Source organism: Micropterus salmoides, unplaced genomic scaffold, assembly GCF_014851395.1.
Source record: "Micropterus salmoides isolate LMB-PRFRI ecotype aquatic unplaced genomic scaffold, ASM1485139v1 Ms_hic_scaffold_5, whole genome shotgun sequence".
Lineage (NCBI taxonomy): Eukaryota > Metazoa > Chordata > Actinopteri > Centrarchiformes > Centrarchidae > Micropterus > Micropterus salmoides.
The window spans coordinates 21,779,905-21,806,229 of record NW_024044237.1 but is presented as its reverse complement, the minus strand read 5'-3'; the positions used below and the strand labels follow the sequence as shown (position 1 = coordinate 21,806,229).

At 39.0% G+C, this 26,325-nt stretch overlaps 3 protein-coding genes across 8 annotated transcripts; 2 read left to right on the top strand and 1 right to left on the bottom strand.

Moving 5' to 3' along the window:
* The first annotated feature begins 6,696 nt into the window (after positions 1–6,696).
* si:ch211-107m4.1 (heterogeneous nuclear ribonucleoprotein U-like protein 2) lies at positions 6,697–11,863 on the top strand. The gene is made up of 11 exons (XM_038698692.1): positions 6,697–7,325; positions 8,163–8,236; positions 8,422–8,658; positions 8,760–8,872; positions 9,025–9,291; positions 9,494–9,616; positions 9,754–9,855; positions 10,186–10,357; positions 10,807–11,034; positions 11,116–11,168; positions 11,694–11,863. The coding sequence occupies exons 1-11, from the start codon at positions 6,829–6,831 to the stop codon at positions 11,763–11,765; spliced, it is 1,938 nt and encodes a 645-aa protein (XP_038554620.1). The 5' UTR covers positions 6,697–6,828; the 3' UTR covers positions 11,766–11,863.
* A 110-nt stretch (positions 11,864–11,973) lies between these two features.
* Positions 11,974–21,233, bottom strand: nudt22 (nudix (nucleoside diphosphate linked moiety X)-type motif 22). Of its 2 annotated transcripts, none has more exons than XM_038698695.1 (7): positions 21,168–21,233; positions 17,101–17,248; positions 15,639–16,347; positions 15,450–15,569; positions 14,319–14,416; positions 13,458–13,551; positions 11,974–12,286 (listed from the first exon to the last, which is right to left on the bottom strand). In XM_038698695.1, exons 2-7 carry the CDS (start codon positions 17,187–17,189, stop codon positions 12,179–12,181), a joined length of 1,218 nt encoding a protein of 405 aa, XP_038554623.1. In that variant the 5' UTR covers positions 17,190–17,248; positions 21,168–21,233; the 3' UTR covers positions 11,974–12,178. The 2 variants fall into 2 exon arrangements, with proteins under 2 accessions (XP_038554623.1, XP_038554622.1); XM_038698694.1 differs by lacking the exon at positions 21,168–21,233 and adding an exon at positions 19,208–19,367.
* On the top strand, positions 20,586–25,727 carry dnajc4 (DnaJ (Hsp40) homolog, subfamily C, member 4). Of its 5 annotated transcripts, none has more exons than XM_038698696.1 (7): positions 20,586–20,694; positions 21,965–22,111; positions 22,249–22,339; positions 22,731–22,894; positions 24,268–24,435; positions 24,926–25,012; positions 25,141–25,727. In XM_038698696.1, exons 2-7 carry the CDS (start codon positions 22,020–22,022, stop codon positions 25,235–25,237), a joined length of 699 nt encoding a protein of 232 aa, XP_038554624.1. In that variant the 5' UTR covers positions 20,586–20,694; positions 21,965–22,019; the 3' UTR covers positions 25,238–25,727. The 5 variants fall into 5 exon arrangements, with proteins under 5 accessions (XP_038554624.1, XP_038554627.1, XP_038554625.1 ...); XM_038698699.1 differs by lacking the exon at positions 20,586–20,694 and adding an exon at positions 21,237–21,261; XM_038698697.1 differs by lacking the exon at positions 20,586–20,694 and adding an exon at positions 21,359–21,818.
* The last annotated feature ends 598 nt before the right edge of the window (positions 25,728–26,325 follow it).

The following is a 26,325-nucleotide window of genomic DNA, read 5'->3' as shown; positions in this document are numbered from 1 at the left end:
ACCAGATAAAAAGACAACATCAGAAGACGAATTATACGGAATCCCTAAGCTGCCATCAATTCAAATATTTATTTTGCTCCGTTTTCCCTGATAACGGGATAATTTTCTCGTGATCTCGAGACAACGAATGTTGTTTTCCCGTGATAACGGGATAATTTTCTCGTGATCTCGAGACAACGAATGTTCTTTTCCCGTAAGAACGGGATGATTTTCTCGGGATATCGAGAAAACAAACCATTGCTGAACAAAGGGGTTGGCTGGTTTGTTTCATTAGGATAATTTCAAAAGACTTTACAGTGTGACTGGTCATCTTAGAGCACAGGACTTGTAATCCAGGGATTGCAAGTTTGACTTCTGCTATCAACAACTTTTATTTCTTCTTTTGTGTGTTTTATATTATCCTCTTCAGCAAAGTTGCTATGAAGAGATTCAGGGGAATCCAATCACAAATTTCCCGACGGCCATTTCAGGTTCCAAAATAGCCGTCAGGAAATGTGTAATATTAAATGGATTCCCCTGAATGAGAAGCACAGGAATTCCATAGGTTGATGGATATGAAACAATCGCCAGTCTCTTCATAAGAAAAAGAGGAAAAAAAGAAAATAAAGCTGGTTGTCAGTGAGGATTGAAACCACAATTCCTCCTGTGCTCTACCAACTGAACCAACCAATAATACTGATAGTGAAACTACCATTAAACCACTGTGTTAAACTATTGTTTTGTTATCTCGAGATCACGAGAAAATTATCCCGTAATCACGAGAAAACAACAGTCATTATCTCGAGATTACAAGATAATTATCTCGTTATCACGGGAAAACGCAGAAAAAAAATGTTTGAATCGATGGGTGCTTAGGGCTTCCCTATGTATCCATGGCAGGCGTGTGAACATTTATTTCTTAATATTTACTGGTCGCTATTTAAAAGCTACTAGTGCTTAACTAGTAACAATTCCCATTTTACTACTAACAATTGATAGATACTAATACTTAATTTCAGTTATTAGTAAAAAAAAAAGTAAATATTTTATATTAGTTACTGGTAACTAATTGTAAATTTTTCCCATTGAAATCTATGGGGCTCTGCAGTTCAAATGTCACCTATTCATTAGTTAGCCTACCAGTAACTATTTGAAAAGTTTCTAGTAAGTATTTCCATTTTACTAGTATGTAGGCTATTATATACATACATACCTATTCATTAGTCACTAGTAAGTATTCCAAAAGATACTAGTAACTTTTTAATTCTTACCAATATAATATGTCTCAGTCATCCAGGTCATAGTTATCCAACGAAGGTTGAGGTCAAGGGCAACTGGACATGGTTGAAGATACTAGAAGACGTTTTGTCCCTCATACCTTCAGGTCTGACTGACTGGTAGGGAAACTCAGCTATTTAACCTCTGTGGGATCGTTAGATTGTCAATACCGCTGGTTCGTTAGTGCTCCTGGCTGTGGTAAGGACAGTCGTCATGGTATTCCAAAAGATACTAGTAACATTTTAATTCTTACTAGTAAGAATGGAATAATCACTAGTAACAGACTGCAGAGCCCCTAGATATCAATGGCAAAAACGTGCAATTAGTACTAGTAGGTTAACTAATGGAATAGTTAGTAACTAAAATGAAGTACAATCAATTGTTACTATAGTAAAACTGGAATAGTTAGCTGATGTCTATGAAGATTCTCAGTCATCCAGGTCATAGTTATCCAACGAAGGTTAAAATCAAGGGCAACTGGACTTGGTTGAAGATACTGGAAGACGTTTCGTCCCTTATCCAAAGGACTTCTTCAGTTCTGACTGACTGGCAGGGAAACTCAGCTATTTAACCTCAGTGGGGTCGTTGGCCCGGGTCATCGATACCGCTGGTTCGTTAGTGTTCCTTGTTGCTGTGACGAGAGTCGTTACAGTCGTTAAGACTACCTGTGGCCAAGACTGAACGACCATCGTTGGTATCTTCACCTGAGGCCAATAGGTTACGTTTGTTGAGTTTCCTGGGAAGTGATGAAAGGACAGCATTGTAAGTGGGGGATAAGTGGTGGCGTAGACCCCCTCCCCTGTTCAATGACGGCTTCTCAACCCTGGTGTAGATGCTTCCTTGACACCTCTTTCAAACCATCCATCTTCTCTGTCTAAAATGTGCACCTGGTGGAATAGTTACTAGTAACTAATAAATAAGTACTTGTAGCTTTTAAATAGCAACTAGTAAGTTGCTTAAATGATAAAACGGCTTTCCATATGAATCAGCATCATTGTCAAAATAATAAGAAGTTGTAGAATTCGTAGTAGTTAAACAGCATGATTACTTTCTAAAAAGCTGATTCCTTGTAGACAGGTGTGGGCAGGTGTATAATGAATGGATTAGGTGGCACATCATCAAAACTTTTTTTTATGAGGATATTCTATAGATTTATATCTTAGAATATTTATGCTGAGGTTCTTCTTTTACTTTGTATTGAGCTAATTTAATTAGTGATGTTATTTGTTATGTTTATTTTCTGTTATCTTTCTCTTAGGGCTGGGTGCTATGGCCAAAAATGTTATCACAATAAAAAATTTAATATAGGCTAATCCGATCGGCCTAATTATCAGGATAAACAATCGTTATTTCTTTCAAGTTTAAAGACAAATGTGTGCTCCTGAGTGAAAGTTGAAGAAACCAGATGTGGTTTTAAACTATTCTTTATGGTCAGAAGAACATGACAAACTTTTGCCAAACGGTGGATCACTTAACAAAACTAAGGTAGAACATTCAAAACAATTATGATAAAAACTTTTTTCAACACATATGATATGCATAAAGTAAAATCTTTTTTCAGTCCTTTTTCCTCTACAAAATAATTATCTTAATAGAAAAATTTAGTGCAAATTAATTTGTGATTCAAATTAATTAAATAAAACATTTATTGAACATGTGGAAAATTACGTTGGAGAACATGTTTGGTGTTTAGGACATTACAATTAGAAGGTAGATCCAGTCCTAGTTATTTGTAGACTGAGTGGTCGCGTAATTATTGAGAGGAGTGATACATCTTTCAGACAAACGATCTTTGGTCCTGCAAATTCCTCCAGCAGTGACGTCATTTGCCATCAGTGCATGCAGAAGAGAGTGATTATCTGGATGACCTCAATGATGAAGGGTTTGATCAATGACTCTGATCAGCAGGCATCTCAGCACTGTGATGGACTGGTGGCTTCTTTTGTACGTTTTATTTGAATTGTGTCCAGTCGAAACTTAACACTTGAAACTTTTTTCATTGAATAAACACATAAAAAGAAGCAAGAAATCAGCTTTTTTCATTCTTGTAGGCCTAGTCTAAATCATGCTATTTTTTAATAATCCTCATTACATATATTACTTCACAGCTGATACAAGAACAATGTTTTCCCGCCTCTCTACATCCCAGAGAGTCACACTGACTTCATTGCAAACACACAGAGTCTGAAATTCTGAAGCATGCATCCAATTTTCTGCAGTGAAAGAAAAGCAGCAGTGAGGACCAGGACTGACAGCTGGCACTAGAGAGAACTTAGGTCCATGCATTTTAAGTGCCTTTTTAATACCTGCTTACGGCTCCAAACTGGATGCCTGTGTTTGGTGGAGCTGGGGGGACAGACTTTGGCATCCACACACTACCCCCCATCCTACTGATAAAGTCCATCGGTGAAGCTGTGACTTATTGTGCAACTAAGAGAAGCTGAAAAACAGATTATCTTTATCTGACCACATTGACCATAACCTCAATGCTCATAATTATAATAACACTCAAAAGCATATGTTTCAGTACTCAGTAAAATGCTTCTAGCATATAAATAATATCAGAATCAGCTTTATTTAGCCAAAGTGTGTGTACACATACAAGGAATTTAACTGTTTCAGCTAAGAACAAGAACACAGCTGAACAAATAAAGGGAAAAGAAATGTGATGTATACTAGAATGTGAAAATATAGTTATATATTGTCTATACAGACAATATATATATAAATTAAAAAGAAAAAAACGTTATAAATAAAATTTTACCTTTTTTACCTTCATTAGAAATATACTATATGTTTTCATTTAAAGTCATTTGTTCATAGTAGTCATGTCTTATGGGAAAACAGTGAACATTGTCAATGTGTTGTATGTTTACTTATATTTACTTAATTGTTATGTTTACTTATATTCATATTCTTACATATTCAACAGTTATGGATCCCATTTACCTGAGAGACTGGCGCCAACCGAGAGACCCATCTGATGCTCTTACTGCATCAAGTAGCAGCTTAGATGAAGATCTAGATTTGGATGTAGCAACCAATTTATTTTCTCATTATTTGTTTTTATTACCGCATGTTGTTAAAATATTTTGTATTTATAATAATATTGTATCAATAATTCCTTTATATTTTCATCATGTTGTATTATCTTAAGTTGTCTATGTTGTAATCCATTTTCTTAATAAAATCTTTATATTTAATTTGTTTGGACGGATTACCATTTATGAGAACCTGTTATGTTTATGTTTTAAAAAAAAATCCTTTAGCCACTATTCTGTTGTCTATTAGAGGTAGCTATGTAGTCATTCAAAAGCTGTATATTTGGTCTATTCTTGGGCTATGGTTAGACGTCTATTAACTTTTCACTGACAGCCCAAATTCAACCTTGTTTTAGCCTAGACCCATTTTCAATGTCTATTAGACGTCTATATGTAGTCGTTCAGTAGTGGTCTAATTGATGACTAGACTATTTTTGGGCAATGGTTAGACGTCTACCAAACTTTCACTGACAGCCCAAATTCAGCCCTGTTTTAGCCTAGACGTCTGGGCTCTGTTTAGACGTCTTTTAACTGTGAAATTGCTTGCTGGGAAGTTTGTTTTCTACTCCAGCCTGCCTAAAGAGCTGTTGCAGTGCAGGATGATAATAGATTTGTTTCTCAATGTATTATTTTAAATCATGCAATAAGGAAGAAGAAATGTGTAATAAAAATGTGGCTGGCCTTCTGAAGGGGGTGACCAAATCATTTTTTTTATTGAATTCAGTCTATTAGTATATTATTTTGATAGCACATCACAACTGAGAAAAACACCTTAATGAATTAATAGATGCTAAAGGAGGTCATTCTTTCTTGTAAACCGTTCAGCTCTGTTTACTAGCACTGTAACTAGTAAGCAAGGGAGTCACTTTGTGTTGTAAAGTGAATATAAGGTCTCAGATTAGGGGCATGATGATACATTTGGGTTATAAGATGTGACGATGTACGAGAACAATGCTGGAGGTCTGGGTACTCCCCCAGAAGATTTTAAGCGTTAAACTCGTAATTTCCTGCATTCTGGAAACATTTTCTGCTCCAGTTTATGGTGGACATGTCTGTTTTTTTTTATGAGGGAAAACTATATTGCATTGCATGTTTTCTTATTGTGCAAATAAACCTTTCTCAAAGCATTTTAATTTGTAAGTTAACATTTCTTGGTGCTAATTTTCAGAAAGTTTTTAACAAATGCTTTCAAAAGGTGATGGGGACAAAATCAGCCATTTCAAAATGTGGTGGGGACATGTCCCCAGCATCCCAAGTGTAAATGACACCTAGGCTTGTAGGTACCCAGCCTTTTAAGTTTAATACTTGCATATTGCAAACCAAAAGGAGAGAACAGAATCAAACGTTTGTATTTGTTGAAATGTAAATAGTTTTATTCATTGCACATTTTCAGCCCCAGTGCCATCGTTCTTTAGTTTGGATTTGCTGCACCTAAAAACATTTGATAGCTGAATCAGATTATTGTGAGTCAGTTTAGTTTTCAATAAATGCTAAAGTAGTTGCCTTTACATCCAAAGATGTCTTTGAGGGTGAAATGATGAATGGCAACCCATCTGTTAATGGACATTGTTCATTCATTGTAGACAATAACAATGAACTCCAGGATGAAGCTGTCCACAAATATATATTTCTTCTTCTTTTCGTCCTCCTGTGAGTGATGACCACAGCATGCTGCCTTGTCTTCGGTGCTGGTTAACTACAGTGAAGTCAACTTTAAAATGACTCCACCATCACACATAAAACGTGGTTTAATAGAATAATCACATTTAACAAAAGCATACATTTGGGCTTAATAACTGTCGAGATTTGTCTGGTTGATAGTCTCCATTGATAGTTTACTGTAAGTTAAGCCTGCATTTTACACAGCATAAATTAGCCTAGCGGCTTAATTCCTCATTATCTATTAGTCAAAACTTTTTTCACACATTTACACACCAGTTTTCAGATCACCACTTACAAGGTTTCAAACCTGGGAAACAAACTAATACACTGGGAGAACACTGACAAATTTGAAACTGAAAAATTGTTCTGAAGAAGGAAAATTCAAAAACAACATAATGTTTGCAGAGATTTTTTTTTTTATCATTACATTTTGCAAGCTTGTAAATCTTAGTTTTCGATCTTGCAAAGATTTTTTTGTAAGATTTTGAGTTTTCAAACACTTAGTTTCAACCTTTCAGAACTTTATTTTCAGTTTTGAATCAAGGCAGGATATTAATCCCATAGATCACATGATTCTATATACAGTCTATGATTCTACACGAACACCATAGATGTTATGTGAACACCAGGTGCAGTACCATTTCTAAACGTGTGGTGGCGGTAAAGACTCCTGCAAGTATTTAATTTGCCAACGATTAGGAGAAAGAAGTAGTAAAGCGCCAATCACAAACCAGGGTACCATATTGAACCGATGTTTTGGTCCACACCGCTGTTGTTTTTACGCAGTCTAGTTTTTTACAGTTTAATTTGGGTCTGGTTTTCCTAAAGGAGAGCAACTCGCAAAAGAAGAGAGCGAATTTATACTCGCATGGTAACAATGAAGCTAACGGACATCAAAAAGTTAAAAGTCCCCGAGCTGCGGTCCAGACTTAAAGAACTTGGGCTGGACTGCAGGGGACTGAAGGCTGAGCTGGTAGACAGGCTGTGGTCTGCGTTAGAGGCAGGACAAAGTGAAAAACTCGGTGAGGAAGAGCTAAAACTGCTAGATGACAGCTCACTGACACTTTGTGCACAGACGGAGACAGTCCGCTATCCGTCCTCATCACCGCCGACAGAAGACGCTGGTGTTACTTCGCGGTGTCAACTAGACAGAGAGCACACAGACTCTGCAACACAGACAGATGCTGATACTGCTCTGCCAACACCACAACACGGCTCTGAGTTTATTTCAGAGGGTGTAACAGTGCAGCAAGCGGAGGAGGGAGAGGCCGAGGCCCCCGGAGAGGACAGGAGAGCTCGGCCATCAGAGGAGACCGACAGAGGAAGAGCTTTCTACGAGTTCAAAGAGGAGATACGATACAAAAGGTTGTGTGCAAGCTAGATTGTAGTTATAGATTTGTGAAGAATCAGAATCAGTTTTATTGGCAGGTATGTGTACACATACGAGGAATTTGACTCAGGATTGCACATTGCTCACGATGTGCTTACTTATACAATAATAATATAATAATAATAAAATAAAATCTGTGACAAACAACAGAGTAGACAACACTAATATACACACTATGAACAAAACAATATAGACATATTGACAAATTGAAGCATCCAAAGACGAGATGATGTCGTTTAGAGGATTCAGGTTCAGTCATAAAATATAGGGATTGTACTTTATAACAAGGCAGTTATTTCAGATGTTTTTATGTTGTTGTTTTTTAATCGGGGTTGTGTTATGGACGTGGGTGGGTATAGGTATAGATCTGAGGATGGAGCTATAAAAAATATATTAATAAAATATTTTAAAATACATTAAGTTAAGCCTAGGTGTAGTGAGTTTCATGCCCATAATTAATAAATATAGCTTTACCCATAGATTTAGAGTGGAGAGAAAAGCAACTTAAAACTGTGAATTATTTATTTAGGCCTTTAGAAAACATATTTATTCACATGATAGGCAGTTGTGCCTATTGCCTAGTTTGACTGATAAAAAGAGGGTAGTAAACCACACTTTTTATTAGATTTTATTGACTTTATGCACTGTATATCTCTCAGATAGGCCTGTCTTAATATGCACAGACATTTTAACAGGGTTAGGGTTGAAAGATAGTGAAACTATCCTAAATGTCGACGTGGATTTTTTTAAACCTGGCCTTTTATGAAAAAGGTGTTATAAAGCAGCATGTGTCTTTACCTTTTCTCTACCAGAGCCAAATCACCACAACCTCCAGTGGACAGAGAGGTGACAGAGGAAGATGAAGATAAAGTCAGACTAGATCCATGTAAGTCTTTGGACACTCACCTACTTTGTGGCTAATGAACATGAAGAAATTCTGATTTAGTTTGAGTATTTTAAACTATGATTAGTTATTTTTGTCAAGAAAATCGTCCTAGAAGATGCTGTTTCTTGAAATAAAATGTGATGTCATGACAGCCAAGGCATTTTTAATCTTTGTTGTTTGCACAGATGACCGTCACCTCCACTTTGAGGTGGGTCCTGATTGTGCATGTGGCCAGCCGCGGTTCTGGGCTCGATTCCCCTTGCTGTGGTCAGGATGCAGGCTCACCCATGGGGTGCTGCAGGGCAGGGTGGGCTTTGAGGTGAGGCTGGAGAGGAAGTTGTTGACTACACAGCTGGAGGAACAAGAAGTCCCTTACGGCCTGAGAGTAGGCTGGTCAATGGCCAACGCATCTCTACTGCTGGGTAAGGATTGGGCTCATTATTAGATTAGATCTTTAGTTTATTCTTGTAGATTAGATCTTTAGCTTATTTCACCCTCTGGCTTTCTACCTGTCTCATACCAGGTGAAGATGAATTTTCTTTTGCATATGATGGGCGTGGTAAAAAAATGTCAGGTGGGAAGGAGGAAGAGTTTGGAGAACCCTTCTCAGAGGGGGATATCATTGGCTGTTATGCTGTGAGTGACGATTCTTCCTCTATTCACAGTCTTTGAAACTTCACCGCCTTGCTGTTGTCTTGTCATGTCAATATCTATATTTCGGTAGAAATAGAGGACATTTCTTAATTTTTAATCTCAACTGTACATGTGTGTCATGTACACACCGACAGTCTTTCTCCACAGACGGTGCTGTTGTTTCTTTCCACAAGAATGGTCGTTTTATGGGGGTGGCTTTTTCCCTGGGTGCCTCTGTGCTGCTGGGTCGTGCTCTGCTCCCTCACGTCCTCTGTAAGAGCTGTTCAGTCAGATTCCACCTGGACTCCACAGCTCCTCCCTGGTACCCTGGCCCTCCAGGGTTTACACCGCTGGCAGCTCTTTCTGCCAGGCAGAGGGTGCGCACCACATTGGCTCTTCCTACCTGCAGGGCGCAGTGTGAGGTGAGAGACAGCAGCATCCTGAGTATTTAAATGTGTTTAATTTAAAGGCTGAATGCAGAATTCAGATTATCCCAAGGCACTTTTGTGCTTCCCTGCTAGAAGGAAAATCTTTTGGTTTTTTTCATACAGTATATAAAAGCAGTCATTACACGTTGTTACATTTTAATCTCTAAGATCTCTCTCTGTCCTTCCCCCCCCACAGGTGATGCTGATGGTTGGTCTTCCTGGTTCTGGGAAGAGCCACTGGGCCCGGACTCACATGAAGCAGCATCCGGAGAAACAGTACAGGCTGTTGGGCACAGAGGAGCTGCTCGCCTGTATGATTGTCAGTCAAACCTCCAGTCTCCACTCTTATGTTTTTTATTGTCATTCAAAGAAGATGTTCAATTTCTGACCAACTGATCCTGTGTGTGTGTGTGTGTGTGTGTGTGTGTGTGTGTGTGTGTGTGTGTGTTCGTGCAGAGTGGTGGACAAAGGGACAGCAGGCTGCAGCAGGCCTCTCAGTGTCTAACTGATTTGATCAAGATGGCTGCTCAGACTCCTGGCAACTATATCCTGGACCAGGTAAATCCTCACTGCTACACACCGATCAATTTCACTCAAAAATCCTGTTAAGTGACATGTATATATTAACCTATAATTGTAACTATTATTATGTATTCTTTGAAGCACTGAAACATGCTTGGACATATAATGAACCTCACTGTAACATAATATGGGGCTGTTGTTTTGTCATTAGCTTAGTTCTAATTTAAACCGGGGAACAAAATCACTGTTCAATCACAGTCAGTCTCTTAAACCTCATAGCTGTGTCCTGTCTTGTAGATCAGTATTTGAACATTGTCATCAGTTCTCTCAACATACTCTCTCTCTTTGTCACCTCTCTGTTTACAGTGCAACATCCTCTTCTCTGCACGGCGTTACAAGCTGCAGCTGTTTACAGGCTTTGGGCGCCGAGTGGTGGTGGTAGTCTTTCCCTCAGCAGATGTGTGGAAAAGACGATTGTCCCAACACCAGACGAGTGATGGGGAGCAGATCCCTGAGACTGCCCTGCTCAAACTCCAAGGTCTGACTTGTGCACATAGAAAATATAATACACTGTATCAGTGATTAATAGGAGGATACCAACTCCTAACTGGTTTAATCTGGTATTGGCATTCGATCAGAATGGCATTTCGATTAGGGATGGAAACTAAGTTTAAACATCATTGTGTGGGAGTCATTTTACCTACTCCTCAAAACTAAAACTGACTCTTAAACTTTATTATGTATGTCTGTAATGTGATTCTGTGTAGTTCAGTGGTTTAACAGACATGTATTAGCCAGATAATCACACAAGTTTGAGTGCGCAAGTAGCCATTTAGAGGTCTTAAACCAGGCTTGAAGTGTATGGAAATACACAACAGACTGGAGCCTCTGCAGAGAATTATAATTAACCTGGGACAACAGTCATATTTTGAATGAGTTTCATTTTTGTCATGCTTCCACTACTTCAACTTTCCCTCTTTTCTCCAGTGAGCTGCAGTCTTCCAGAGCAGCAGAGTGACCTGCTGGAGGAGCTGCAGTATGTTGAGCTGCCTCGGGAGCAGGCACAGACGCTCCTGCAGGAGTATAAAGACGAGGCTCGCAGACTGCTGCCCCCCATCCCCAAACAGGAGAAGAAGAAACCCAGACTTTACAAGAAAAGACCCCACCCTCACTGCCCTCCACCCTCACATCGGGGTCAGTGGACTGGACTTAACGGTCAGTATGAGAAATGACGTGCAGTATTTCAGGACACTTGATATTTTAAGATGTTAGTTGATTTCACTGTTGTCTTTGTAGGGTGGAATGACACGAGACTCAACATCCAGTCTTTGAGGCACCAGCCAAGATATGTGAGTGTTGCGTGAGCTGTGAAGTCCTGCATAACAAACCAAACCTCATTGTAACATCATTTGGGGCTGCTTTGTCATTAGCTTCGCTGCAATTGAAACACGTCATCTTCAACAGAATTGCCGTTGTCCTCTCTTGTAGAGATCACCTAAATACCACTATTACCAAATACCTATTACTAAATACCACACAGAGTTCCTGTCTGTGGTTTAATTTATACCTGTTTTAGACCGAGGTTTAACCAGCGCGGAGGTCATTTTGTCAGTAATGTAGGCAGATGAGACACGTGGACTGTTCATTCACCTAAGGCTAGTCAGTTTTAACTGTGCAGTTTTCAGCTGATCTTGACAAACATTAAGTATTGTAGCTGCTTTTAAAAACGCTGGAAGTTCTAATTGATTTTAACCCATTGTAAGCCGCAGCTAAGCTAGTCAGACACAAAGTAACACAGCAATATCCGTCTTAAATTGATTTCACCGAGTAAATAAAATCACATTGTCCTTTTGTGTTGTTTTTGTACATTTCAGTGGAATCTGGCCAATCACGACCAGGGTTACTACTATAGAGGCTTTGGTTACAGTGGTTATGGTGGCTACTGATGAAGAATCCTGCAGCAAGAAGAAACCGTTGCCGCTGCTCTGTGTTTACAAGGATAATAATTCTTCTGATGTCTTGTAAAAAAAAAAAAAAGGGCTAACTACATCAGCAAGTAATATGATACAGAGAACTATAGAATATGTTGCACTGGATGCTTTGGCTTATCAGAGAGAATAAGGGTAGCAGTATTTAATGATTAATGCTGAAAACCAACTCACTTTTTAGGATTTTTATTGAAAGTAATTTTTAAAAATTGGCATGTTTTTACAGTACAGTGTGAAAAAATACAGCATTTTGCACATTTTTTGGTCGGAGTGCTCAAAGTCACAGAGTAACAAATCCCTGAACCCAAATAAAATGTTTCTCTTCATGTATTAAACATTTGATCATGGGGATCCTCATTTTCTGACGTGTGTCACGTCATCTGCTTGGGCTTCACTGTCTGATAAAGCAGTACGGCTCCTTTAGCTGAGGGACACAGCTCCGACCACAAAGAGCTGCTTCTGTCCAGCTGCAACACCTCCTACAAATTTCAGGTACAACAAAAGGCCGCATCACAATCAGAATCGGGTTTATTGCGATGATATGAATTTTGCTTGATATGAATCAACAATACTTCACAAAATTTGCCACTTTTAGATGTTTTTCAAATGTCCTTTTGGTGTGATTTAGTCACAGACAATTATACATACTGACTAGGGATGGGTATCGAGTACCGATACCGACTGAGACAGCCCAGTATTGAGTAGTATCAAAACATCTCAGTCAAACCAGTACTTCATTCCATAATTTTTGTAAACAGATGGCGAAAAAAAAAAGACTATTTGTATGGTTTTGCTCGCAGCAAAACACGCAAGTAACACACCGAAAGAAAGAAGTGACAGGCCCGGCTCTTTTTTCTCCTTTTTGTCTGCCTCTGCTTCTAAGTCCATGCGTGATTTTACCAGCGGCTCACCTTCGGCTGCGGTCTCAGGCATGTTCGTCACTGTTGAAAGTTTATCAGCACAAGCTTGGCTTTCCGTTGGTTTCATCTTCTCTTATAATTTAACACCTCTCTCTACATTTTTATTTGCTATTCACATCATTTGTCACTGATCGATCGCTGCGTTCCATCACATCAAAGCTTTTTTGGCACAGCAGCGATCAGCTGATTTTACTCACGGGGGCTCCGGCAAAAGCTGCGGTTGATATCAGATGTAGTCTGTTTGATCAGCTGGACATGCAGCCTCTGTTTTCCTCTGTTGGCTTCCTTAGACTCTTAAGTGTAGTTTATTGACTTGTTTAGCCGACTCGTTTCTCGTTTCTTCTTGCTGTCATCTTTTTTAGAGGTTTGCGAATCACCACTAAAGAAGCACTCGCAGAGATCTTTCAATTCAGTTTATTAATCTTTCAACAAACGTATAAAAACTTTACTTAAATTTGTTTCCACAACTCATGTGGTCATTAAACTGTTTCACTCCTCCTCTCTCAATCAAATAGGCTACAAAAAACTCCTAAGCTGTCGTCCTTCCTCTGAGAATGACCTAATTAGGATGAGGATATGATACAGGTTTTTGAAAAAAGAAATAGATCTCCTTGCTTGTCCATAATAACAAAAAAATAGCAAGGTATCGAATGAAGTACTCTGTATCACTTTAAGGGTACTGGTTTTGGCATCCTAAAATTTTAGTCTCTTGTGACTATAGACTACTTACTGTTCTGCTGAGGAACACGATATCTGTGGACTCATGGGCCTCTGCTCCTCCTTTCCAGTACAGCTTCCTGACTTCATCAGATGTCAAAGAGCAGCTGAGGACACACAGATATAACAGAGTCTACATTACATCTTTATAAAGCCATTCTAGCACTCATTACCTCAGATCACATAACATGCTGATTTTCTGTAACAGACCTATTTTTTTTATATTCTATCATCTACCACTGTTTATACTGCTGTCTCAGCCAGGTCGCCCTTGAAAAATTGATTTACAACGTCAACTGCACACACCTGGTTAGAAAAATTAAAAACATGTTGAATGATACATAATGGAAATGGTTTCTCTGTGAGCCATTGGTTTTCTTGAATTTAAGAGATTTCACCATTCATTCATTCAAACCAGACCTTATATTACTTATATTATGTGACTAATGAGTTTGTGTTGACTGGCAGAGGTTCACATCCCCTAAATAGAAATACATTTGCTCAGAACCTCCATTTGATAGTTATACTGATAAACTCTGTTACCTAATAATAAAAATTAAAAAAATCAGGCTAATTTTTACATTCAGGTTTAAACAACTAAACAAACTGAATCAACATAAAAACAACAGAACGGATGTGTGCATGTGTATGCGAGTATTTATTGTACATGACGAAGCTGGACTGTGTCTGACATTGTGGAGTACATTTATGTGAGCAGTGGACCCTTTTACAACCCATTCAGTGATATATATGCTTGTTGTTTTAGCCACTGTTAGTGATACTTTCACACAGTGAACGTGAATTGAGAACAACCGCTTGATGAGAAGACAGTGTTATAGTATATTTCAGGGATTAACATCTAAGGAACGAGTACCTGACGTAGAACTCAGCACTTGGTCTGCCGGCGCTGGTGTGATTCAGAGCAACGCCCATCAGGACAGGCTGTCCGAGGGAGCTCAGAGGAACATTCACCTGTGGACAGAGAGAGAGGAAAGACACCTTTTAATTTCCAATGAATTTATGAAGTGAATATCACACATTTTAGTCTGTCTGTTCTCCATCATTACTAACCAATCGGTCGTGTTCAAATGCTGAGTCTTCAACTGTGACTGGTTGATTTATGAATGTTACAGAGCTTAACTGAACAGAAATAACGGCAGGGGTAGATGGGAGAGCGTTGAAATGATTAACGGTTGATTCTTAAAAGTATTTGGGTGCAGCGCACAACAGTCAATAAAATATCAACACAGAAATAATCAATAACGCCAAGACAATTTCTGACTTTGGCTTCCTACAATTAATTGAATTAACATCTAAAATGCTTCGTGATTAATTTGAATGATATTACCATCATTTAATATTCTACACATAGAGGTTTTGTGTTGCCAGAGTTCATCTTCTTTGAAAACATATTGTTATTTTTCGGTCAGGAAAGTAACTCTCTCTGTGTTATTGATCTTTTAATTAGTCTTTTATCTACAGATTTCTTAGTTTATCAGGGTAGGACAGAAACAGCCTGATGTTTAACCTGTTCAAACTGGTGCTGAAACAATTAATTGAGTAGTCGATCAATACAATTTACAATTTTTAGAATAAACAAATGGTCTTATTCATTCAAATGAGAGGCTGTGATGCTTTTCTTTGTCTTTTTTGATTTGGAGACATGTAGGAACTTCTGATTGACATTTTTCAACACATTTGACTTTTTATAGACTTAATGATTAACCAAATAATCGAAGAAAATAATCACCATATTAGTTGATTACAGAAATTATAAATATTGTAATTTAAGCCATAGTTCAGTATGGGAGTGAAAGAGGGTTCATTTATTTACCAACAAATCATAAGGAAATAGAAGAGCATATGAAGCTGTGCACTTTATCCTATTAAGTCATTAGCAGCACCTCGCAGACCAAAAAAAAAGTGACATCAATGAAGTGTCTACTGTGGAAACATCAACTTGACCTGAAATAACTAGTTTACAGTGGTATGAAGAGAAACCCACTTCGTCTCTGATCTCGGCGCACACAGACGAGAACAGCTCTGAGACAACGGGCCTCTGCTGCATCATGTCCACACTGATCTGCTCCTCACACACTGCCTGGCCCAGACGCTCACACACCACCTGAGGAGACCAGCAATAAGTAACACACCGAGCATATTGATGACACTTAAATCAATTAATTTACATCACCTTGGGCTCTGGGTGACCTCCGGGGATGTCCAGGAGCCCCCCTGCCTCTGCCACTCTCTGGCTCCTCCTGATCAACACCACCTGACCGTCTGCTGTACACAGGACGGCGCCCACACCCAGAGGCTGAGCCAGCAGCGCCAGAGGATCACCGAACTCCGCCTCTCCCAGCCGACGTAGCTCTGCCACTCGAAGGGACCAGTTGGTTCCAAGATAGTCCTTATAGCATGTCAGGCCTAGTCTCAGAGTGAGAAGCGTCCTGGTCTCTTGATCATCTGTGTTTTTGTCAAAATGAGAAGGAAGTTCAGCTGCGATGCCTTCAGACTCTCTGCAGTCACAAGAGGAGGAAGCTTGTGACAGTGCACCGGCTGTCTGATTGATAACTCCATCTCCATTTCCTGCCTGATTCACAGATCCGTTTCCTTTGTGCAAACTGTTCTGAGTAGTGTCATGCAGAGAATTGCTGGTACACAAATTATCCTCCATTGTTAGTCTGCTGTGTATTTCCCCTTCCTGATCCTCTGCATGGTTTAAGACATGGGGTGAATGAGTGCAGGGTGGGTGTTGAGGAGGAGCAGAGCATGGAGAGGCCAAGCAGAAAGAGTGTAGCCTGAATTTGGACCCGTTGAAAAGCCACGGCTCCTTGGACACCCGCTCTGCCCACACCTCCTCTATTTGACACTCCAGAGCCGGTTCCGTCTGCCTGTTGAATCTGAGAAGAGGGAGAGGAAGTAAAACAACACTTTTTAGATTACTCCAATTACATTTTGCCTGTTGTCAAACTACGACATTAAAAAGATGAGGCTGGTGTTATTCTATATTTTTCTTATTGTCACAAATCCCAGAAAAATACTTCCCTACCATTCCCACTGGTTTCCCATGAAATCGTAATTATTTAAAAATGAATCACAAATAGAAAATTTAAACTACAAAAGGCCAAACAGCTAATCACTTGTAGTTTTGAGCAAATGTTACTCAAACAGGTGTAATAGTGCATTTATTGGGGACTACTTTCAGGCGCACTATTGTATATTTGAATTAGCCATACAGTGTTTGAGGGATTGACTCAAAATAAACTATTGTGCTGATGTTCATTGTAAAGAAACATGTCATCCAGTGCAGCTCACTGAAGTGTTTTTAATAGTTTGTGTACAACAACGGTGGTCTTTGGTACAGAGGATTAAGATAATTTCAGGCTGGACAGTATTTGCCTTTTTTGGTCTTTTCATAGGATTTGTTGACAATATACAGAGTATGTGTGTATTATATATATATATATATATATATATGACACCTTGGTAAATTCTTGAGAAAATCGAGTGCCAATGGTGAACAAAAGGATTTTTATTTCAACATGTTATATCACTTTCTCAGTATCAATACCATGTTTGAGCCATTGTGTTGTAAAGTAAAAAGTCTCTTTAAATATATCTCCACAGTTCAAAGGCCTGATTTATGTTCCTACCTTTCAGACAGTTCCACTTGTACTTGAGGCTCCAGCAGGCCCCTCCAGGCTGCACAGTTCAGCAGCACAGACACCTCGGAGTCCATCATCTGTCACTGGATTCTCACTTGGGGCCGTCAACTATTTCTTAACTCACACTGTTGCAGATCTGTAATCCACACGTAAAAATATCAATACCACTTGTTTTTAAATGTTAATATTCCTATTAAGGAAACAAAATGCACAGGAAAGAAACAGAAACTATAAACGTTTGAATGCACTGAATACACAGTTTGCCTCAAACAAATCAACACATAGCAGCACTCACCAAGATGAGTAGTTTGGACTTTAAGTTGAAGTTAAATTTTTCATTATGTGTGTCATTTATCAACGGCTAATTCATTTAAATGTATATGTTTATTTATTTCTGCAGAGATAAAATACAATGAGCCGCAGGCTCTAAATGTTTTAAGTTGCTCTAAATGTGCTTACACACGGAACAATTTACAGCAACATAGAAATCGACATACAGCTAAAACAACGAAGCTGAACAAAGACTGGTAAAAATAAACAAGTAAGTGATAAATAGCTGCATGTTAAGCATTGTTTGCATTTATGTAAACTGGTGAATTTGATTACAGGTGTTTGGTTGGCCTAATATTTTCAGTTATTATTATCAGTATTTTCAAATAACTACTGAAATGTTTACATTTTACAATGTCCACATTTCCATTTTTCAGGAACAATCACATAATTACCCCTTTCCTGTACACAAAAGGACTTTTAAAAGTCCCACAGAGTTATAGTCCACTTAATCTTAATCTAATTTGGATGTGTACAAATTGTCCTTGAGTGACATCTGCTTCACTATCCTGTCAGCTTTGTTTGTCATCTGTAAAAACGTCCACCTTTATCATTGTAATTACATGGAGTTTGGTGACCCCATGTAAGTACCATCATAACTCTAAGTAGAGGTCTAAGCTGTATAAATGATGTGTTATATAGATGAGCAGGGCATTTAAGTGGCCACTTTTATTCAGAGCTGATGTCCATGGATGAAGGTTTTTCAACTTGCCATGGAAGTAATTTTCTAAGTGAACACTATCACAAAGGGCAGAAAACTGCAGCTGCTGTCCTCTATGAAGCAATAAAATTGTGCTTCTGGCCACACCCCAATCGGTGATGTCACAGCAGGATGTCATCAGTCACATGGTATATTGACCGCAATGTACTTAGTCTGAAACAACAGGGGCGAGTTCAGCGCCGACAAAACGTAGCAAAACGTTTTTTTCCAACGGAAACAGTGGAGCCTTGAACAACCTGCTGTGTAGGCAAGCGCAATGCATTTTCCTAGCTTTTTAACACCGTTGTGTTTACAAACTTTTCGCAGCTGATTGGGTAACACCTGAGACACGCCCACCAAACGGGAGAAAACATACCTCGAAGCCCGTTGAAGTTCATTCAGGCTTATCTCATTCCGGGTGTTTCTTTTTGTCTAACGAGGTTTTCTTTGGTGTTTTTGATTAGAAAGGACTATATTTCTATATTTCATAACAAGTCTATTATTCTTACTTGCCAAATACCTTATCCACAAATGTATATTTACTGGTTCAAAAGCATCCCTCCCTGTCTTTAAGAATGATCTCGATATGGACTATAAAATATAAACTGCAAAGCTCAAAAGGACTGTGCAATTACATGCAACCAACACTTCTGATTGATTGTGACTAATATTGAAACTCAAAAATAGAAATTGGTGCTTTAATCCGGACTTAATGAATCTAAGTTTTTCTTGTACCCCTGGAAAATTAAATGTTGTTTGTGTCTGTAAATGTTGTATGTTTGTGCCGACAATTTAAATAAAGTTTGCAACAACAACAAAAAAGCCGTCTGAAACAATTAACTTCTCTGGAGTGAAAATAAGTTTAAGATAATATGTTGTAAAGTGATCCGACTGTTAGTTTAATTTCATCCTGGAGCTGAGCACAGACCGAATGAACACAGACAAGTACAAATCACAGATTATTATGTCAAATGATAATACCGCGTGTAACGTTACTACAGTAGCCTGGACAACTATCATAATCTGTCAAATCTGGGTGCAAACGATGAAGGAGTTTGATCTTACCTTCCTGGGTGGAAGTGTATAATGCGAGGGAACTAGAGTGTAGTTTCTTCCTCGGTTTTTGACACACACCGTGAAATATGTTCATTATCACCACACAGTGATCAAGAGCCTGAACTGCAGGAATCTGAAGCCATTTATTATCAGAAATGTTTTACAGATGTGTAAAAAATAAATTAAATTAAAAACTGTGCCTGTGATATGTTGTAGCCTATTCAAGACATACATGTACGTTTTAGGACATAGCATAATAGAGCAAGCATTCACTAAACACGGCAAAAACAGGGTTAAATTTCAGGAAAACGAACACGTGCAGGGGCGTGTTTGCGTTCTGCTAAATTGCCTTTAATCAACGACAACTTCCGGTGTTATGCCGAGTTTTGCCTGCCTTCCGAGAATTGCATTCACCTCCAAATACTACTTTTAAACGCTATAATATTCTTTGTGGGGTTCATCAATGGTGTTAAATGATTCGAAGTATATATTTTATGAACGTTTAGAGTCTTTAATATTTCAATACACTTAGCAGAAGTACCATTCCTTGACATTCAGTAAATATATGTGGTGATAACGCCGTTTGATCAATGAGCACAGCAAAGTGTCTGAAAAGGACCTAAAGAGGTGGATGCATAATTCGGCAGATCAAATTTTGTAGGCTACCTGCCGAGATTTGCATCCACCTCTTTTCTCAGCATAAATGGCCGTTCTCACCTGCGAGGTGCATGCAATTCTCTGCAGGCAGGCAGAATTCGGCACACCGGTCACTGGGAACACTGGGCACATCCTGGGCAATGCCTCATAACCATAACATAAGTCGCAAGTTTTAGTTAAACGGTACATAATATACAGAAAGAACCACTGTACAAATACTGTATGTAAGAAACACTTTTTAGCCAAATAAAGTGCAGTTATAGTTTATCAATATAAATTGCACTTTAATATAATATAGGCTTATTTTGTGTTATATAGGCTCTGACAAAAAAAGTTTTAAAATTTAATTTTTATATTGTGTTATATGTTGTGTCACAGCAGTGGCACATGTTCGTACAGTCTACAAACAAGGTAAAAGGTAGTGGGTAGAGTTATTTGTCACATTACAACAGATTGTAAAGTGGAAATTAGTTTGTAGTCTATGTAGCAGACAATATCTTATAGGATTTTTGCTTTTAGACATATTATTAGAGAAAGTGTATGAACCCACGACCAAAATAGTCCAACATTCTGTCACATTATGGGTGGACTTATATAATTAAAGAACGGTGGTTAATGTATTAAGATTTAAATCTACAATTACAATTTTTAACTTTTTGCCTGGACCCCACTTTAAGAACCACTGGTCTATAATGACTAATCTCTCAGCGTGAGAAAAGTGGCCCTTTATTTTGAAGGAAAGATTTCCGGTTTCCAATTTAACTTTAGCTAGCTTAACTCAGCTGAGTTTATGCAACTGCCCCACAGCACAGCTACTGTTATGAAACTGATTTCCGCTGGTATGTCACTTTTCTTCGTTTAAATGCTGGCTTTTTACTGGTTCCAGTTTTGTGGCAGTGTTTAATGTTTGTTCTTCATCATTCACACAACACCGTTAGCTAAATTGGATCAATGTTAGCAGGCTAACAGTAGAATGGCTGTCAGGTAGTTGAAGCCAACCCCGGCTAGCGTTAGCTCTGCTGTTCAGGTAGCACAACAACAAAGTGTACCTGCTAGGAACTAATTGGCACTGTCTGCTTTTTATCTGACTGTTTATTTCATAAAATGCTTCATGTGCAAACCCAGCAGTCACTGTGTAGCAGGCAGTGTGAGGTTAGCAAACTAACCTACAAAGTGTGAACATGCCCCGAGAACAAAGCTGCATGATGTCAAAGTAAATAAAACGTTTGATGTTTCAGCAGATAATAAGAAAGGTCATAGGGCCAGCTGGAAGTGTTGGTTGGTTAGTTTTTCTAAAGTATTTGGCACTCACCTCGTCCCCTGTCGTTGTCCTCAGTAATGTCACGTGTCAACAGATGAGGGGAAAGTTGCTGAAAGCATCAGTTTCAGTGGAAACACACTGAAAGGTAAAGAGAGAGACATGTCTAATAACGAGGTTAACCACGTTTTCCACCAGCAGTGTATCTCTTGTATTTTATATATATAATTTTATTATAATTTTCTTAAGATACAGAAAATGGTTGGGTTCACCTTCAATAGGTTACATTTGCACATGTATTGTCATTTTTAATGTTTATTATCCATATTGCTATTATACTCCTAAGGTGAATAGCCCTTTCAATTTATTTTATTTACAATTTAAATCCATTTTTCAAGCCAGTTTGGTTTTGTCCCTAAGAGCTCCTTTGGATGCATTTTAGCTTCAGAGTCATGAAACACCACGTTTTGTCCTTCCAACAGAAGCAGATTTGTAAACTCAAAATGCAACATAAACATATATTTAAAATGCTGTGAGTCTTCGGTCTGGAGTCTGCCCACTTATTTGTTAATATTTTTGTTTGTTGTTTAAAGCTGTGGCTCAGGAGATTAATCGGAAGGTCGGCGGTTCAATCCCTGGCTGCATGTTGAAGTGTGCCTGGGCAAGATACTGAAGCCTGAATTGCCTGGTGGCTGTTCCACCAGTGTAAGAATGTGTGTGACTGGTGATGTAGTGTAAAAGCCCTTTGAGTGGTCGGAAAGGTGCTATACAAATGCGGTTTTACATTAGTTTCCGAATCTCTCCCTGCTTCTCCTATAATGGTCTTTGTATCATTGCTCCTCTCTGCACAGGTGTGTGGATCCCATAGACTGTATATAAAAGGTGGATCCCAAGCAATATTCCATCATGCAGTTGGAGGCTCAATTGCGTCTGTGCCAGAGTTGTCTGTGGTGCTGCAAGAGTGGGCTGCGTCTGCTCTCCCAGAGCTATGCACACAGGTAGAAATTGTTTATATGTGTGTGTGTGTTGAATTTAATCAGAATGACTGAAAACATTAGTGATTGTGTTTATGTTCTCTGCTTTGTACAGGTCTGAATGCCTGTTTGGTTTTGAGTTATTTGTTTTCTAACCACAGAAAATCTGTGAACTACTACGACCTCCTGGGAGTGAAATCTGATGCCACCTTGGAGGAAATTAAAAATGCATTTTTTGACAAATCTAAGAAGGTATGAGTCCTCATTTGTTTACATGCTGTGCATTTTAAGAAAATGTGTGGCCACATGAGGGCAGCCTTTCACAATCTAGTTTCTACTTTTAAACTGTTCCCACAGTGTGCTTCCTGACTGTTTGTTTTTGTGCTGTGGCTGCCAGTGTAAACAAGGATGTGCATGTGTATTTACCTTGTGGTTTGGCATAATTGAGGGTTGAGACAACTTACCCTTTATATACAATACATATGCATGCATTTTTTTTTTACCAGAGAGAGTAAGAACAATGTTTGTGGGCTAATGCAAGTATACATGTCCAGATAAGCACATGCCCGCACTAGAATACCATTTCATTGGTTGGTTTGATCGGTAAGACCTCATCACTGTAACTGACCCACGTGTTCTGTAGCTGCACCCAGACAGCAATCCATCCGACCCAGCGCTCCACAGCCAGTTTGTGGAGCTGAACGAGGCCTACCGAGTGCTGAGCAAAGACCTGAGCAGGAAGGAGTATGACTTCAAAGTCAGACATGGGGGCCAGGCCTTCAGATCTACCTCCAGCTACAGAGCCAGGTGAAGATACTCACAAACTGTGCTTATTAGTCCTACGTAACCTGACCTTCTTCCTCACTCTTAAACACTGTTAGTATGGGGGAAAACAACAAGACAATTGGCTGATTTTCTATTGCAGAAATAAGAAATTCTGCATCAGTACTAAAACTAAGTGGGGTAGTTTGCGCTTGCTGTAACACCCTCATTGGACATACTATTCTTGTGAAGATACATAGTTTGATGTTTCAAGTTTTGTTTAACCTTGTGCAAAAGTCTAGAAACTGTGCTTTCAACATTGTTTCTGCACAAAGCATGACAGTCTTTTTTCCGATACATTATTATCTATCTGGAAACCATTTAAGATTTTACATCTCAAGTTGTCCTATTTTTCAAGAAAAAAAAATTAAAATCAGTGAGTTTAGAGTGGTAGAGTCAGAAACATTATTGTCCAACATATTTGATGGAAATGTACTTCTTAAAGGGGCTAAATGTAAGTTTTTCAATGAAATCACTTACTAATAAATCAAATTGTCATTGCCTTATTGCCAATGGGCTCATAACTCACTTAGAAATTAAGCACACGCCTGTTTTCTCCGTTGCTTGCATCAGCCACTATTCTGCTTTTAATGTGAGGACACCAGGTCGAATTCAGCTCGGTACGCGCTCCCGAGCCTCTCTCTGACGACAGCAACAACACCGAGCTAAAGACATGCAGTCCACCAACACCACAAAACATTGACTCCAACATAAACTCCATGTCAGGATAAAAACAACTATAAAGGTTTATGTGATGAAGTTTGTCAGACCAAAGGAGATTCAGATGATGTCGGGTAAAAAGAGTCACACCAGAAGGTCACAGAGTGTCACGTTAGCCTGCAGGCTAACGCAAAGCCGTTGCTAACATTTACCGATGCAAAGTTGTATCGCTTTCCACATCACTTCACCAGCTAACACGACCAATATTACTACCATGTGTACCATGTCACAACAACACAGAGGAAGAGCCATCCACTAGCACTACAGTAAAGTTACTGACTGCGGTCTAACTGTTCTGTCTGTTCTCCCTGCCCGTCTATAGCTGCTGTCACTCTGCCTTTATTCAGGAGTGTTGTGCTTGTATGCGGCAGCCTGCATGATGGTGTTTCTGCGTTTATTGCTGTATTTCTGTATGAAAGTGGTTGGGTTTCAGATTATTACACGTGTACGATCACACACCTGGTTGCAATCTTAGAACTGCACCGCTAGTGGCCACTGAAAACTACATAATGCCCCTTTAATAGTTGCCTCATTAACGCTTCAGTTCAATCTGTTTTTAACATTTGTACCTTCTGTCCCACCTCTGTTTTTGATGTCACCAATCATCAATCATGATCATTCTTGGACTTTACAATCAGTACGGATACCCAGGAGAGCATGCGGTACTGGGAGCAGTTTCATCACTCTCATGCACAGGAGGCAACGCCAGAGGAATGGCAGAGGAAGAGGAGGAGGAACTTCCGCCTGGTTGGCTACTGCATCATCGCTATGGTGCTCAGTGTTGGAGCTCACGTAGTCTTTTTCAGGTGAAAAACTGGAACCGGATGATATTTACTGTGTGGCTACTTTATGTTAGGAAAGACATTTTTAACGGGAAGTCATAAAGCAGTTAAAAGGCGAATGTCACGTAACAATAAGGTATATGAAAGGTAAAATTATACTCATTACTCTGCCACCCTTCGATGCTAAACTCTTGTATTGAACTTCCAACTGCAGTCCATCCATCTTATTTACTAAATTCACGCGTCTGAGTTTTCTTTGCTGAACATTCACATCCAGCTGAATGGGATTGTTTGTGGACATGTCTCTGCCATGTGGCTTTGTATTTGTTTTCACAAACTGACTCGGTGCCACTTCTGCTTGTGGAGATTCACTTCTTTGTGATGTGAAGAGCTGTTATAACAGCTGTACAAACTCATAAATACAACTGAGCACACAAGAGCGCCTGCTGAGCAATGAGCTTTTAGGTTAAGCAAAGTTATTCTGTGAACTCAAGTGTTTCTCTGACTCTTTCAGGAAACTGGAAGAAGTTCACAATAACTTCATGGACGAGAAAGATCGAGTCATCACGGAAATTTACAATGAATCCAAAGAGAGGGCCAGGTGAGTGTAAAAACTCCCTTAAAATAGTTTTTGTTCAAATTTATGTTTGGCTGGGAATAGTAAAATCTGTCTGTGTTTTGTGACACTTGAACACGGAGCTGAGTCTGAAGGTGTTTTTTGTTTCACAGGATCAATGGTTTCAAGAAGCAGACAGAAATCCTGCGGCAGAAACATGCTGAGTTTCTGGAGAAATATAAAATCCACAACGGTGGAGAGGACAAATAGGAGAGTCTCCAGCTGTGCTCAGTGATGATGGAGTTCAAACTGCCAGCAGGTGGAAGATTGGAAACAGGCTGAATGTGGTACAGGTTTTAAGGATTTTAAAGTTTTTAACTAATTTAAGCTAAAAATGCCTGGGGTTTGTCCTCAGCACCACAACTGAGGACTTGAAGATGCACAGGTGAACATGTGGTAGGGTTTCGTCTGGTCATACAAGTGTTTCTTCATGACCAAGCTGAACTGTACATCAGACTGGACTGGTCTGTTGAAGCGTTTATAGTTGGTAAAATGTTTGAAGTGATGTGACCGTGAGAAGGATCTACCTACTGAATGTACACAATACTCTCTGTGCCATAATGACCACAGTTCTCTGAAGAACTCACCTGTACATGTTATTACATTACATGTTTTTCTGTTTTTTGACTGCCTTCCCTCTTCCCTTAAGAGCTGTCAGAAAGAAATGATTAAAAGATCAACTTTTTCTCATCAATCGTTACTTCCCGTTTGTTTTGTCTCTCATTCACACATGCATTGGTTCAGACTACAGACACTGAGATTCAAAAATTCTGAATTGATTGCTTGTGTTTTTCCTTATTATCTTAAATACATCTAAGATAGTTTTGGGTGAACTATTAAAAGTTTATAATCATTTTAGCGATATCTTTCTACAGTGTATTTCATTTCCACTGATTGGCCGAGTTAGCAAGAGGCTTAGACATTCAGATGTAGGCTGTTGCTTTTTAATGAGCAACCACACAGACGAGTCAGTACTGTTCTAATTAGATAATTATTTACCTGCCTTACTTGAGAATTTTGAAGTTCATTTTCCATTATCTCTGGTCAAAATTTCTTAAAGTTAACTGCTCTTTTAAACTTAATCTTACATGTGGAGTTGCAGATGGGATCAACTGAAATCTGACTTTACAGATACAGCCCATGGCATGTTTATTTGCATATTTACATTCAACATGAAAGTTATGAAACTCAAAGTCATAAGAACGTCCTGGGTACGCAAAATTTGTGTGCCGCTGACATCATGGAAAAGAGGCTTGGTTTCTTTTTTTTTAAAGAATGTGTGCACGAGTATGGACTGA